This window comes from Taeniopygia guttata, chromosome 4 (assembly GCF_048771995.1).
Source record: "Taeniopygia guttata chromosome 4, bTaeGut7.mat, whole genome shotgun sequence".
Classification (NCBI taxonomy): domain Eukaryota; kingdom Metazoa; phylum Chordata; class Aves; order Passeriformes; family Estrildidae; genus Taeniopygia; species Taeniopygia guttata.
In genome coordinates this window covers 29553704-29567092 of record NC_133028.1, presented here as the reverse complement: position 1 = coordinate 29567092, position 13389 = coordinate 29553704, and the positions used below count along the sequence as shown (strand labels likewise).

The following is a 13389-nucleotide window of genomic DNA, read 5'->3' as shown; positions in this document are numbered from 1 at the left end:
CTGCAGATTATGACACTATCATAAGACCCATGATAAAACCAAAATGAAGCCCTCATTTCTACCTCAATTGCTAAAAGGCAGCTTACCGTGATATCTGAAGCCTCAGACTGCACATCAATGTTTAGCGATGTGCTCTCACCTACAGAACCAGATCCCACAGCTGAATCTATAGTCCGAACATCATCCTCCTCATTTTCTCTAGCCTGAAATATTTCATTGGCACAAATCAAAAGCTATATAGGGGGCAGTAAAAATGAATTATGGAAGGTACTACATACCAAAATGAACAATCTCAGTAGCACCATCAAAACATAAACGGTCAACTCCTAAAAAAAGCTTACAGTACAGAAACAAAAATATTATGTTCTCAAACTTACAAGCATCTTTTGCAAAAATTTCAGATAGGATTTCTCCTGCTCTTTAAGGTCATCTATAAGGTGTGATAAACGCTCAACATTGGCCGATCTTTCATTTTTCTCTACAAGATCATCCCGCATGGAGCTGGCCTTAGCAATATAGTCGCGAATCTGAACTAGTCTGCTCACAATCTGCAAAGACACTGAAGTTACTGAATGCATTCAGCTACAACTGCAATGCACAAGACACAGTGATAGGAACAGCAAAGGAGTAATGAAAGGGGGATATGTTAGTTCTTTCACTCCTCTGAGCACTCTTCCACAAGTGGTTAAAAGTCAACAGCCTTTATAAGGATAGATTTATGCATGCAGGAAGTTGCAAGGCTGAAGCACAGCTTCTGGTCGGTCAATACAGGCTAAAACACAACTGAGCTCATCAACATAGGAAAACAGTCAACTGTGAGAGAACTTTCTGGAGCCATATAAAAGGGAACAAACCTCTAAAATGAAAATTATTGTTACTTCTGTTACCAACAAGCAGATTTCTAAAGAACAATAGATGATTAAGTTTGGTTTCACATTGTCTTCAAGTTCCAGAAGAGTAGGAAGTTAAATATTTCCAACAAAGATTAATACTTTGAAGAAATTTAGAAAGCAGCACTGAAGATTGAGAGTCAATATTTTGTAAACTTTATAGCTGTATAAATACCTGGCTACTATCCATCGCTTGTTCTCCCCTTCCATCTTCTTGAGCAGACACTTGACAATTTTGCAATAAATCCTTGCTTAGAGCAGCACCAAACAACTCTTTACATTGCGCTGATACCCCACCTTCCTTTTTTTGGGAACCTGAGGCAGGATCTTTGCTTTTGTTAGTGTTAATCTGCAGTGACAGGAAGTTGAATGGTTTTTTGCTTTCATTAAGTTGACGTTTGTTATTAGCAGCCGTTGCCCTGCCTTGAGAATCACTTCCAATGCTTCTCTATATACAAACAAAAGAAAGAACAATTGCTTTATTTTTTCATTCAATATGTTCTCAACACTGCTTCTTTTCCCTGCTTGTATTACTATTTCTACAGTATTAATAGACTGATTTTAAAGTTACCTAATCAGTCACCAGTTGGCCAAAAGTTAGCTGAAGACTGTGCCAATAATTTTTTGCCACAAAGTTTTCAGAAAGCAAATCCATCCTCCCAGAACAATGAGAACCAAAAACATTCTGTAGTTTCTCAGAATTTAGTTCCTCATTTTTGCTGTGACCTCAACCTCTACTGTAGCGAAAAGCATTCTACTTCTCCAGGTACATTCGAGAAAAGAACAATAATAAAAGAGCAACATATTCCTGTACAGAACATAATACCTCAGAACTTCAGCTTTTCTTTAAAACCTTGTGAATAACGACATGTTGCCCTAACATAAATTTGAGGAGGAAGTTATGCCCAGCCTTTAAACTGTAAGTCAGCACAACAAATCACATTGAAAAGAATCTTCACAACCAAAGAAGTTAGCAACAACCTTTGGTAAAGATGAACTAGCCTATGTTCTGAACACAAACTTATGCCTTGTTCCAAAAGAATCAATCCCTCATACTTTTCCTTAGTTTTGGATGGGGGAAGGATGAATGAGCTGTATTTCCAAAAAAGTAGTTATGGCTCAAGAATTTGTGCCATAACATTCTCTGCTCTACTGAGGAGCAGTTTTTAATGACACTCCTCTGCTTAATCTACAAGGGTAACAATGTTCAGGATCAAAAACTGGAAGTTCAAGAACAGGCTTTCAAAATAAGGTAACAGCTATTTTCAAGTAGCACACAAGTATGATGAGTAAGAAATACTGCTTTCAGGACACAGGAATTTGTTAATGGCCGAGAGCAAGAAAGTGAAGACAGCTATCACACAGAGAAAAGCCACAGTCCTGAATGTTCCTTTATTTTCTTAAGTTCAAAACCAGGATTTTGATTTGGTTGTCATGGTGCCTTTTTTTTTTTTTTTTTTTTTTACCTTGATCCCTTATGAAAGGATTCTTTACTCATCTGTCACTTTATTAAGAGATAACCGAATACATTTTGGAATCACATTTCTAGTGGGAGCTAGTATTCATACAAACCTGATCCAGATCACTGAAGTTAATTCTTTGTTTAAGCCTTTCAAGTTCAGCCTGCTCTGGAACAGACATCTGAGTCATGTATCGAGCATGAGGAAAGCTATGAGAAGTTCTGGTCTTGCGTCGTTCCATTCCCGGTGAAGACTCTGGAGATATGTCATTAGTAAGTCTTGTTTCACCTTCCCCACTAAGCTTTTTCTTGTTTTTCTCTGAAGATCTGTTTGCTTTCTTCTGTTGACCTCCCCAGTCCTTAACGGGAAGGAGAGAGAAGAAAAATCATATTTATAATCCACACAGGCAAAAAGCAAATGTTTGCATTCTGTGACAGAGTTTACTTCCATTTTAGAAGTAAAAATAGCAAGCCACATTGAAATAAGCTCTAAGATTTCTAGAGGAAACGTCACTTTACAAAATAAAATTTTCTCTACTGCAAAATTAAAAATAGCTTGGCAGAAAATGTTAAATGCATTAAATTAACTTCAAATGAAGTTCAAGTTGTATTTTAACTCTTTGTTGGGGACTCTTTCACTTTAAGGAGTCCAGAACTTTTTAAATTATAGCTTTCACTTTCCTGTCACCTACAATGGTTTTGTGCATATCCACTTTACTTACCCAAATGCTTTCCATAAATATCTCTGTAGACCTCACAATCTCTGAATTATACCCATTGCTTGCTAACATCTACCTCAAGTTTTCCAGGTAAAGCTGCACTGGATGCAAAGCCATGCATCACGAGGCTTAGGACTCTGCATTGTTATCTGTCACTAATAAAATCTAGCTAGTAGTTCTAATGTACAGCATCAAATGGCAACAAAAAGAAAATAATCATTTTACCGTGTTGTTCAGCCGGTCATCAAGGCTCTCATTGGTCCAGCTGGGCAAGTCCTGATCATTCATGCCTTCTTCAAAGGGACCACCTCCTGTTGCCATGACAAGTGATCTATAAAAGCAATCTATAAAAAGGAGTTGAAAGAAATGTGCAGTATTAAAATCAGATTACACAGAAAATGTTAAAGATTCATGATCCGAGAAGACAACTACATATTCATTATAAGATGAAAACACAAAGCTGTTTAGGAAACGAAACTTCCCATTTACTATGCTCTGTTACTAAAAACGTATCAATGAGAAGAACACAGAAACTGGCATTAAAAAAATAACGAAATAGTAGTTGTGGGTTTGGGGCTTTTAAACCTCTATGATCTGTGAAAGAAAGTTGGGTTTGGTTTTTTTTGGTTTTTTTTTTTTTTTTGAATGTTTCAATTGTCCTCACTTTAAAATAAACAATACAGTGCTCAGAAAGGCTGCTTTGTAATTCATAAAGCCTTCACTTTCAGCACATTAAGTGACAGGAGACCCAGTATGTCAAACTTTCACATTAATTTTAATACTGAGATATCAAAAACAGAGTACTGAATGACACACTTGAAAAAACACAAGGAAAACAGACATCAAGTCAAAAGGATTTTGACTTTCATTACCACTCACCAAGCTATTTAAGCAGTGAATGACCTGCCACTTACATTACAGTTTCTACCAAAACCAAACAAAATAATGTGCATTTCATAGACCTTAGCTGCTCTCCATCAGTGTCACTCTAAGCAATATAAAGCAACTTAAATGTTTGAAGCTTTCATTTCTTGTTTTGACATTAGGACTAAAAAAAAAACCAAAAACTTTTAAAGTTGAAAGATCAGAAAAAGTATTCCTTTATGAGAGTAAAATTAGATTAGCCTGTTCCAAAAGGTGAAGAATACATAGCTAACTATATTTACTAAGTGCTGCTGGCACAATTCCACTGCAGAAAGCTACAAAATTTACCTATGAAGAACTGTAACAGATGCAGAAGAAAAGAAGTCTTGCAGAGATTTACTTTCTCCTGCTCATTTCCGCTACTATGTTAGGACATAACCCTAAGCTTAACTGAAAAAATAAAAATATAGAAGTTGATAGGAACCACTTTCTCATCTTTTTACTGCAACTATTTCATACTAATTTTCACAGAGTGAAGGTGAAAAAATCATTCAAAACTAAAGATTAGGAAGTAGATAAGAAGCTTGTTGTTTTTTTAGTATCAGTTCCAGAAAGGAAAACAGATTAATCTCGAACTAAGTTTAAAAGCTCTCCTAGTACACCTATCTTGCTTAGGTATAGGATTCAATCAAAATCCCATAGTACAGCCCTCTCAAGAGGCACACTTACAAAGCAGTATTCCTATGCAAACACAGCCAATGACTAAATCATAAAGGAAATGGGATCTACCAGGCATGCTCCTTTCACCATAACTACATCTCCACTCGGCAGTGCGCCAGCCCAGGTCACGGTAACGCGGTTAGGAGTCATTCCGCTTCTGCATCACACAGCCACAATCAGAACACACCCAGAACAGGTGTAAGTGCCTGCTGCTTTGGCAACTATGCCCTGCTGTCCCTGCACAAGAACTCATACTCCCTTCCTCATCCCAACAGAAGTGTCCACTAGGCCATGCAACTAGAGGGTACATCCTATAAAAAGTCCACTGGGAAGTTCACGCCAAAACTTACGAGCATTCAAAGCAAATGCATAATTATCAGTTTAAAAACAGTCATGGTTTTAACGAACTATCTTAAGTTACAGATAAGCTGTTCAGCTTTGTACATGTGTAGGACCCAACATTTCAATAGCCACTGTGTCCTGACCTATGTCACCGAGCATAATGAGGAAGATTAGAGGCCATCTGGGTTTACAGTCCAGTTCTGTAAGCCGTTTCCTCATCATCACGTTATATAATTCTACTAAAACCGTAGCAAAAGTGTTTTTTTTCCCTATCTTCCACTGTAAAAAGAAGTGGCAGTATTCATCTTTACATAATACAAGTAACTACTCACATCCATTTTTTTAAAAACTTTCACAAAACCTGTTCGCAACTCTCTTTGCTGTAGGAGACTCTCACTACCTCTGAAGTAAATTCACTGCCCCAGATGGAATATTGTGAATAACAGGACTCTCAAACAGAGACCCAGCATATACCAACATCCCTGATAAACACAGCTCAAAAACAACAGTATCTTTATTATTTCCAGCAAGCAGATTTTAAAGTGTTCTAACAGAAGCATCCCCTTACCAATAAAAGTTTCTAAACATTCCTATCATAGTCTTAGATACCTCCAAATGAACTAAAATCAAGCAAGTTTAAGGTCCAAGAGCTCTGATGGTATATTCCCTCCTTAACTCGGTTGAAAAACACAAAGAGGTTCAGCTAGGTTTTTTTGTCTTTCACATTAAGCTGTGCTTTCCACCTCCACATACACATTTCACCAATATGCATTTTTTCTTTGCTTTCACTTTACCAACTGTTTCTACAAAAAGATCTTCTAAAAGCTTTGCTACCTTCCCATTATCCACCTATTTACCTACAGCAACCTATTGCCAATTTCAGGTTCATGCAAGTCACAGGATCTGTACAAAAGCTTTTGAGCATGTGTCTACTGCCGTAAAAGATTTATGAGGGATTTGAGAAAAAAGACTTTCAACTATACTTTCTACAGGAATAATAACTTCAGATAACATGCAGAATTATAGGCAAAACATTCTGCACATGTATCAGCAACATGCAGATGGCAGAGGAGAAACACTACTTAACACGCAAGCAAATCAAAGGTATGTACTCCAAAGGCTCTTTTTCTACAGTAAAGATGCTCTTGAGAATTTTTTTCTATAGCATTCATGTGAACGCAGGGGCTCTCTAGAGCATCTAAGACTGCAAAGAGAAATCTTTTGACAAGTAAAAAACAATTAAATGGAAAACAGAAAGTCGCAAAAAGCCATCATAGCACCATAAAGGCTGAAAATGGGGCCAAACATTTCTTTTTAAGTTTAACTTTTTAGGACGTACGCTCCTCACTGGACATTAACTCCTAAAAAGCAAACTACACAGTATCATCACACAGGAGCAGCCAACAGAGCAAAAACCTCTCCCGCTGCATCGGACAGCGCTCACACACCCCGGTTATGGGCGGTGAGTCCGGCACTTCAGCTTCCAGCGCCAGGACCTTCCAGCGCCCGCAGACTCTGCCGTCCCGACCTGCTCCGATCCCAACGGCGGCCGCCGAGCGCAGGCCCGGCGGGGCTCGCCGCCGCCAGCGGGCCCGGCGGAGCGAGCGATGGCCCGGCGGTTCTGCCTCGCTGCCTGAGGCGGGCGAGGCGCTCCTGGCCCGGGGGCGGCGGACAGAGATCCCGCTTCTTCCCGGCGCCAAAGCCCGGGCGCCGCAGGGTGCGTGGGTCGGCGGGCTCTGCTCAAGGCGCCTCCACTGCCGCGAAGGCGGCGGCGTCTCCTTGGAGAGCGAACAACGCGCCCTGCCCTGCGTGAGGGGCGCGGCCCGCACAGCCCGCCGCTACCGCACGGCTTCCCGCCGCCCCGCGCCTGCCTCCCAGCCCACTGCCGCCCCCGAGCCCGCACTCTCGCGGGCCGCCGCCCTGCACCAGCGCGGCCCCGCCGCCACCAGGGGAAAGGGACGGGGAAGGGGCAGAGCGCCGCGCGAGGGGCAGGAGAAGGCGGCTCACCCCGCGCCGGAGGGGAGGTCACCGGCCTGGCTCCTCCTCCGCCACCGGCCGCCACTCGCGGGGCCCGGGCTGCCCGGACGAACGTTTCGCCTTCGGGCAGCGGAGGAGCGGCGCGGCCTCGCTTCGCCCGACGCGGCGGGACGGGGCTGGCGGAGGCGGTCACGGCGCTCCTGCCTCAGCCACCGCCGCCATCTTGGCCACCACTGCGCGGGGGGCGGTTCCTGGCGGAGGGATACAGACACAGAGGGACAGACGGACACTCACCGTTACCTGGCAACCTCCGCCCGCGCAGGCCCTTCCGCTGCGCGCGCCCCGCCCAACCGGTCCGCGGGGCGCGCGAGGAGCCCCGCGCAACCGCCGGGGCGGTCGGAGAAGAGCGGTGGGCGAAGAAACTTCAACTCCCAGCGTGCATTGTGCGGGGGGCGCGGCGCCCCCAGGCCCGGCGGCGGTGCCTCCTGGGAATGGTAGTTTTCCACTCAGGGCAGGCCCCGCTCCATGACACGACTGGGGCGCAGTCACCGCTGTCGTACGGCGGGCGGAGAGTCGCCGGTCGTGTTTTTCTTACAAAATAAAACACGAAAGCGGCGATAAACTCTGTAAATGCTTTTGCCTGATTGGGAGACGAGTAAAATCACGTCGAAACCCTAAGCGTGGACGAGGATCAGTTCTTGCCCTCGTTTGGAGCAGTGTCGACTACTCTATTCCTGTCAGCCTTCGGCGTGTTTTGCCCCTTGATTTGAAGCATGGAGTTTACTCATTTAGGTTCTTTATACTTTCCTTTGGCGGAAAAAATATAAATAGAGGGTTTGGCACTTAAAAACCGATAGTTGTGCGTAAAAGCCTGTGTGCTGTGCTTGGCATTTAACCGAAGTGAAGAGAATCACAGAATACGCTGAGTAGGAAGCGACTCTGTAAGATCCAGCCCTGGACCTGCACAGGACACGCCAAGAGTCACACCCTGTGCCCCAGAGCATTGTCCAAACGCTTCTGCAGCTCTGTCAGGCTCAGTGCTGCGACCCCTGCCCTGGGAAACCTGTTCCAGTGCCCAGCCACCCTCTGGATAAAACACGTTTCCTAATATCCAGCCTAAACCTCCCCTGATGCGACTTCAGACCCTGTCACTGTCACCACAGGGAAGAGATCAGTGTCTGCCCCTTCACCTCACAAGGAAGCTGGTGTCCTTCAGGGGACTGGGATAACACACAGGATTTCTATTTCAGTGAAGCTGCTATCGTATATATGACTTTCATTTGGAGCGATGGTCCCTTGTCAAAATGGAAAATCCAAGCATTTTCAGCATTTCCATTACACTGAGTTTCTAAAGCAAAAGCATTTAGCATTCGCATAGTCCTTATAATGGATCCTGTTAGAGAAACATACCACTGGTACAACATGGAAATGTAGTTAGTCCTCATCTCTCCCATATTAGGACTTACATTATTGTATTTTGATAAAGCAAAAAAAAAAAAAAAAAAAAAGATAAATGAATCCTTTTCAATGACCCATTAATTTTTCTGTAATCTAGAAAAGGATTGGAAAAGCATCAAAATAAAGATATTTCAATAAAAGTAATTTCGTTATCTCCAGCACATTCACCCATACCAAAGTTCTAGACAATACTGAGTGAAAGAGATGAGCATAAGACGGCCTATTAGAGCAGAATCTTTCTCCCATTTCTACCACGACCTACTTGACTGTATAGCCACAAGTGAAATGGCTTTGAAAACAATCTACAAATTTGATGGAAGCTCTCTGTGTGATGAATATATATTAATATATATATCAGTCTCTACTGCAATGCTGTAGCTAATAAAGAAGTTAGTTTATCAGCATTTTTATTATAGTTTTAACTAATGTCCTATTTTTCTGAACTGAGGTATCATGTCTGGATAGTCATCACAATATTGGCAGTGTTGCTGTTGATAAGATGCTTTCTATTGTTACAGTGACAAATCTCCCACAGCATGACGGTTGGAGGCTGAATTAAAAGAGAAAATACTGTCCTTAGTACACTGACTACAAGTTGGTTTTTTTTTTCTGTGCCTTATTCTTAAAATACATCTCTCTCATTTCTATTGTTTCCTAAAAAAAAAAAAAAAAAAAAAAAAAAAAAACCCAACCAAAAAAAACCCAACAAAAACCAAAAAACCCCCCCAAAAAAACCCAACAACTTTGTAAAGGAAAAAAAGCCAAACAAATGGACTGTAGTATGTTTCAGTAACAATAGAGTATTTTAGTGTGGTTCCTTATATGTCATAACTCTGTGTTTTCCTTTACATAGTATGAGCTTACGGCATCATTACTCTGATTCTTGTTTGACATTTGGAGGATGATTTTTCTCTTCTTATTTTCTGCCCCAGTTCTGGAATTGGCTGCAAACTTGTTCATGTGCTTTCTTTTCTTTTTGCTTGTTTGTTTTAGAAATGGCTCCTCAGAGCCATTTTCCATTTGGGATGGAGAATTCTAAAAGATACAACAGGCATGAAGGAATTGTGGATTGCCCTGCAAGATGCATTATTTCCAGTAGGTGGTTCTCCACTACTGTTGAAAAATAACAGGATTTTGGAATGATTATGAAGCAAAATTCATATGGCTTAAATAATGTATTTTAAATTAAATAAAATTAAATAAACTTTGGGGGGTGGGGGGAATAGGAAGTTCTTTATCAATGCTAAAGAGCCTCTAAACAGACAGCAGCTAAACCCCCCTACAAAGGTCTCTGTTATAAGCACTTCCCTCAGCAACATGTCAATGAGTGCATGAAACTGAAACTGAAAGGATTATCTTTGAGATAGCCCAATTTAATTAGGATTAAAAGCCATGTCAGAGATCTAATTATATTTTTCTTACACAACTTTTGGCTGTATCTTGTTAATTTGTCTTTATCATTCCAAAGTGAAAGAAAGCTAACAAAATACAGGCATGTAAGGACAGGAGGCAAGAAGTGAAAGATTAATGTTTTATTGAGACAGAGGAGATGTGAGAAGCATCTGGGAAGACAGATTTTTGAAAGCAATTGAAACAGATATAGTAATTAATTGTGCTTGTGGTTCAAGCAGTAGTTGTCCATTTTTCCCTGATTTTATGACAAAGAGGTTTTTGCTGAAAAATTTAAACTGGCCAAAAATGACCAGCCTACCATAATATGGTTACATATGAACTACTAAGCTACGATACTAAAGGTAGTTTTTTCTTTCTTTGCATAACTTTAGATTGGAAAAAATCTTTTAAATCAAGAGTTTCAAGTTGACTTATATAGGAAGATGAAGTGTCCACTTATCTCTATGAGGTCTGATAACAAGCTAACCAAGTGTAAGGGGAGAAGCACAGGCATTTAAGACCACAAAGCTGAGCTTTAGGCTGGTCAAGATTGCCCAATTTAATACTAATGAAGAAACTAGGACAAAAAGGAAACCATTTTTGATGATCTACTCAAGCAAAACAGTCATCAGAAGCAATAAAGGAAAGAGGAATAACTGGAAGATAGGTATTAGCTAACTTAGATCCCAGGAGAAATCTCAGATGGAGAATGAACAGGACCCTGTTATAAACATTTTCCACATCCTTAAGGGTGCAGGAAGTAATCCTCTTGGTACTGCTATTACCTCACCAATCTGTAACATTTGCTGTTATATGCACTCCAGGTAGTACATTATAGAAAATATTAGTGACTGGAGTCAGACCAAGTGATAAAGTGATGGATGGATCCACAAGACATAACCAATTTTGTTTTATTAAACACACTTACTTCACACAACCAGAATACATTGGGATCACCCGTGCTGCCCTGCCTAAAAACCCTAAAACCACATTTTTCTCATTGTCGTCTTTGAAGTCAGACTCCATTGAAACCTATTTTTAAAACTATTTTAAAAGGGGTCAGTATAGAACAGAAGTTGGCAAGGTTATGAGTATTATTTCACTCTTTAGAAATAAAATTTTATTTCTTTTAGAAATAAAATTATTTTAAAATAAAATAAAATTTTTCAAGCAACATACAAATATAGGGTTTAATCTGGATGTCTGTCTATGTTGTTTAATTCAACATTATATTTGACATAGAGTACTCTTAATTACATAGTCTAATCTTTATTTTTTTTTCTATTTGTAGTCCATTAACATATTCAGTTTATTTCTTGGCCAACAAAAGATAATCCAAGAAGAAACACAATACTTCAGTTTTTCTGAAATTACAGATTTGACTTAACCAGGTATATCTGCACATTCTTCAGAAAAGTGAGTAGGAACAACCTTTAATTCGCAATATCTTGGGTGGTTGTTTTATATGACGATATTGTCTAGCCACTTCCACATTATTTAGATTTCTGGAGTCATTAATTAAGTATGTGCTATGTTGAACAAATAAGTAAATTCAAAAGTGAGCAGGAAAAAGATAAAATTATGATACACCTTAAGAATACCACATAATTTTTTATCTCTGAATTGATTCAAAGAACAAGAATATGAAAGAAATAAGTGATCCTACCACAGACAAATGATCAGAACCAAGAAGTTTCACTTGCAAATTATAAGAGGAAAAGGTTGTGGATTCTTCCTATATTTTTTGCTTTGCAGCTGGCAATCTGCAATGTATCTTATACCAGCCCCTCCTGTAGATTCATAACTAAATGCTTTCTCTACACTGTATAGCTTTAGTTATGTTGAAGACTTACCAGCATTAAAACAGTTAGCATATAAATGCTACTGTGAATTCTTCAAAGCCACCTAATATTTTTTTCATAGTGTTTATGTTTCTTTAAATGGGAAGAAATCTGCTGAAGTTGTGGGTCATTTTACAGCCGCTAAGCAGTTTGCGAGCAAACATCCAATCCACAAAAAGAAAAAATTCCAAATAATTCTGTGGCCTTTTGTTCATAATCAATTGTGCTAATTTCTAATAAAAAAGTTTTTATAAAGAATTCCACTGTAGCTACACAGAATTGATTAATTTTATGGTGTTCTGCATTTTATCATATGGCAATTATGCTTTTGAAATAGATACTTGCTTTTGTGATACCAGTTTTGCAAGTATGGAGGTAACCGAGTATGATGGCCTTGCATGCCCAATAACTATATACACACATGCCTATATATATGCAAAGATCTAAACTAGAGTAATTTTGAAAGGTTTTAAATAACTTTCTAATCTAAATTTTCTGTCAAATTAGTAATTTAATTACTTTCCTGGTTCCTTTTTTTTTCTGGTGGGAGAGATTTGGCGCTATGTGTTCCAATTATACTGTTGATTAGGGCTGGTACAAATGGACAACAGCACTAAATTGATCAATACCAAGGAAGAGGGATTAGTTGGTGCACCTTTCCAAAGACATTACATATGTTTCAGAAAGTATAGGAGAAGGACGTCTTTGAAGAGGGCAAAGGGAAAACTGAGGCCAGCAGGAAGCTTCCTGTGTAAAGAAGGCAGGAGAAGGCAGGATATGTAAGCTGTTCTTCTAAATAAGGCAGAAGATTATGGGCCATGTTCTTTTCTTGGCACTCACACTAATATCTTGAGCAGGTCACTTTGCCAGATATATTTCCTCACAACATAGTTTTATAAGTATTTGTTATTTTTTTGAGGTTGATGAATAGTATACAAACACCAGCAATGGAACTTATTGTGATAATTTTTTTTTATTTTAGAATTACTCTGGGCCTTCTCTAAGTCCACTATTTTTCTGTATTCTGCAAAGATGTGTACAGACCTAGATGTTTGTTAGGTCTTCAACTCTGTGATGTGTTCCTATGTATCTATGCTGTATCTGCCCTTGCTACTGCCTATTGAAAAAGATGGGAGGGACTGTTTATTTTTTATTTCTAATAAGAACTTGGGATTTTTTCCCATATTTGATGCATAATAAAATGATGTCTAAATATGTTGAATTTACTGGTCTTACTATTCATGATAATGATACGTTGCTGATTACTGTATTATATATGTGAAATGATAGATTATGAAATTACTAAATTATGCACCTATTTCTTAGAACACTGCACAAAAATGAAGTGAATTATTTAAAAACTCGGATTTATTTTTGTAAATTTTATCCATCCATCAAAAAATAAGGTGCCTTCATTCTGTTTCTTCAGACTGGACTCTTGGTCTCATTAGAGAATTGCTTTTATTGATGTAACATTTAAAATTGATCATGTGATTATGTAACTTTTAGAGATCACATACTTTAGAGAACACATCTACAGGTTGCAGTAATAGGCCCTGATCACTATGTGCAATATGTTTGGTGATTGCAAAATCTTCATAAGTTCATAGATGGATTGCTGTATTTTTGCTGCAACTTATTTCTATCACTGCTTTTTATTACGATTGTGACAAGCATTTTGAAGACAGCATGCTAAAAAATGAAGACATTTAAAATATTGTGAAGCT

General features: G+C 39.5%; 1 protein-coding gene across 15 annotated transcripts in view; it reads right to left on the bottom strand.

The window, feature by feature from the left end:
• Positions 1–7386, bottom strand: part of PCM1 (pericentriolar material 1) — a 40509-nt gene extending 33123 nt beyond the window's left edge. For 8 of the 15 annotated variants that reach the window (XM_030261055.4, XM_072928249.1, XM_072928251.1 and 5 more), the window contains exons 1-5: positions 7002–7135; positions 3294–3412; positions 2463–2708; positions 1066–1338; positions 378–548 (exon numbers count right to left, since the gene is read on the bottom strand). In XM_030261055.4, coding sequence (XP_030116915.4) covers positions 378–548; positions 1066–1338; positions 2463–2708; positions 3294–3389 — 786 coding nt within the window. In that variant the 5' untranslated portion in view covers positions 3390–3412; positions 7002–7135. Of the gene's footprint in view, positions 1–86; positions 204–377; positions 549–1065; positions 1339–2462; positions 2709–3293; positions 3413–6442; positions 6583–7001; positions 7136–7265 lie in introns of those variants that run through there. The other 7 variants (XM_030261057.4, XM_041715773.2, XM_030261063.4 and 4 more) reach the window with 5 other exon arrangements.
• Between the last annotated feature and the right edge of the window lie 6003 nt (positions 7387–13389).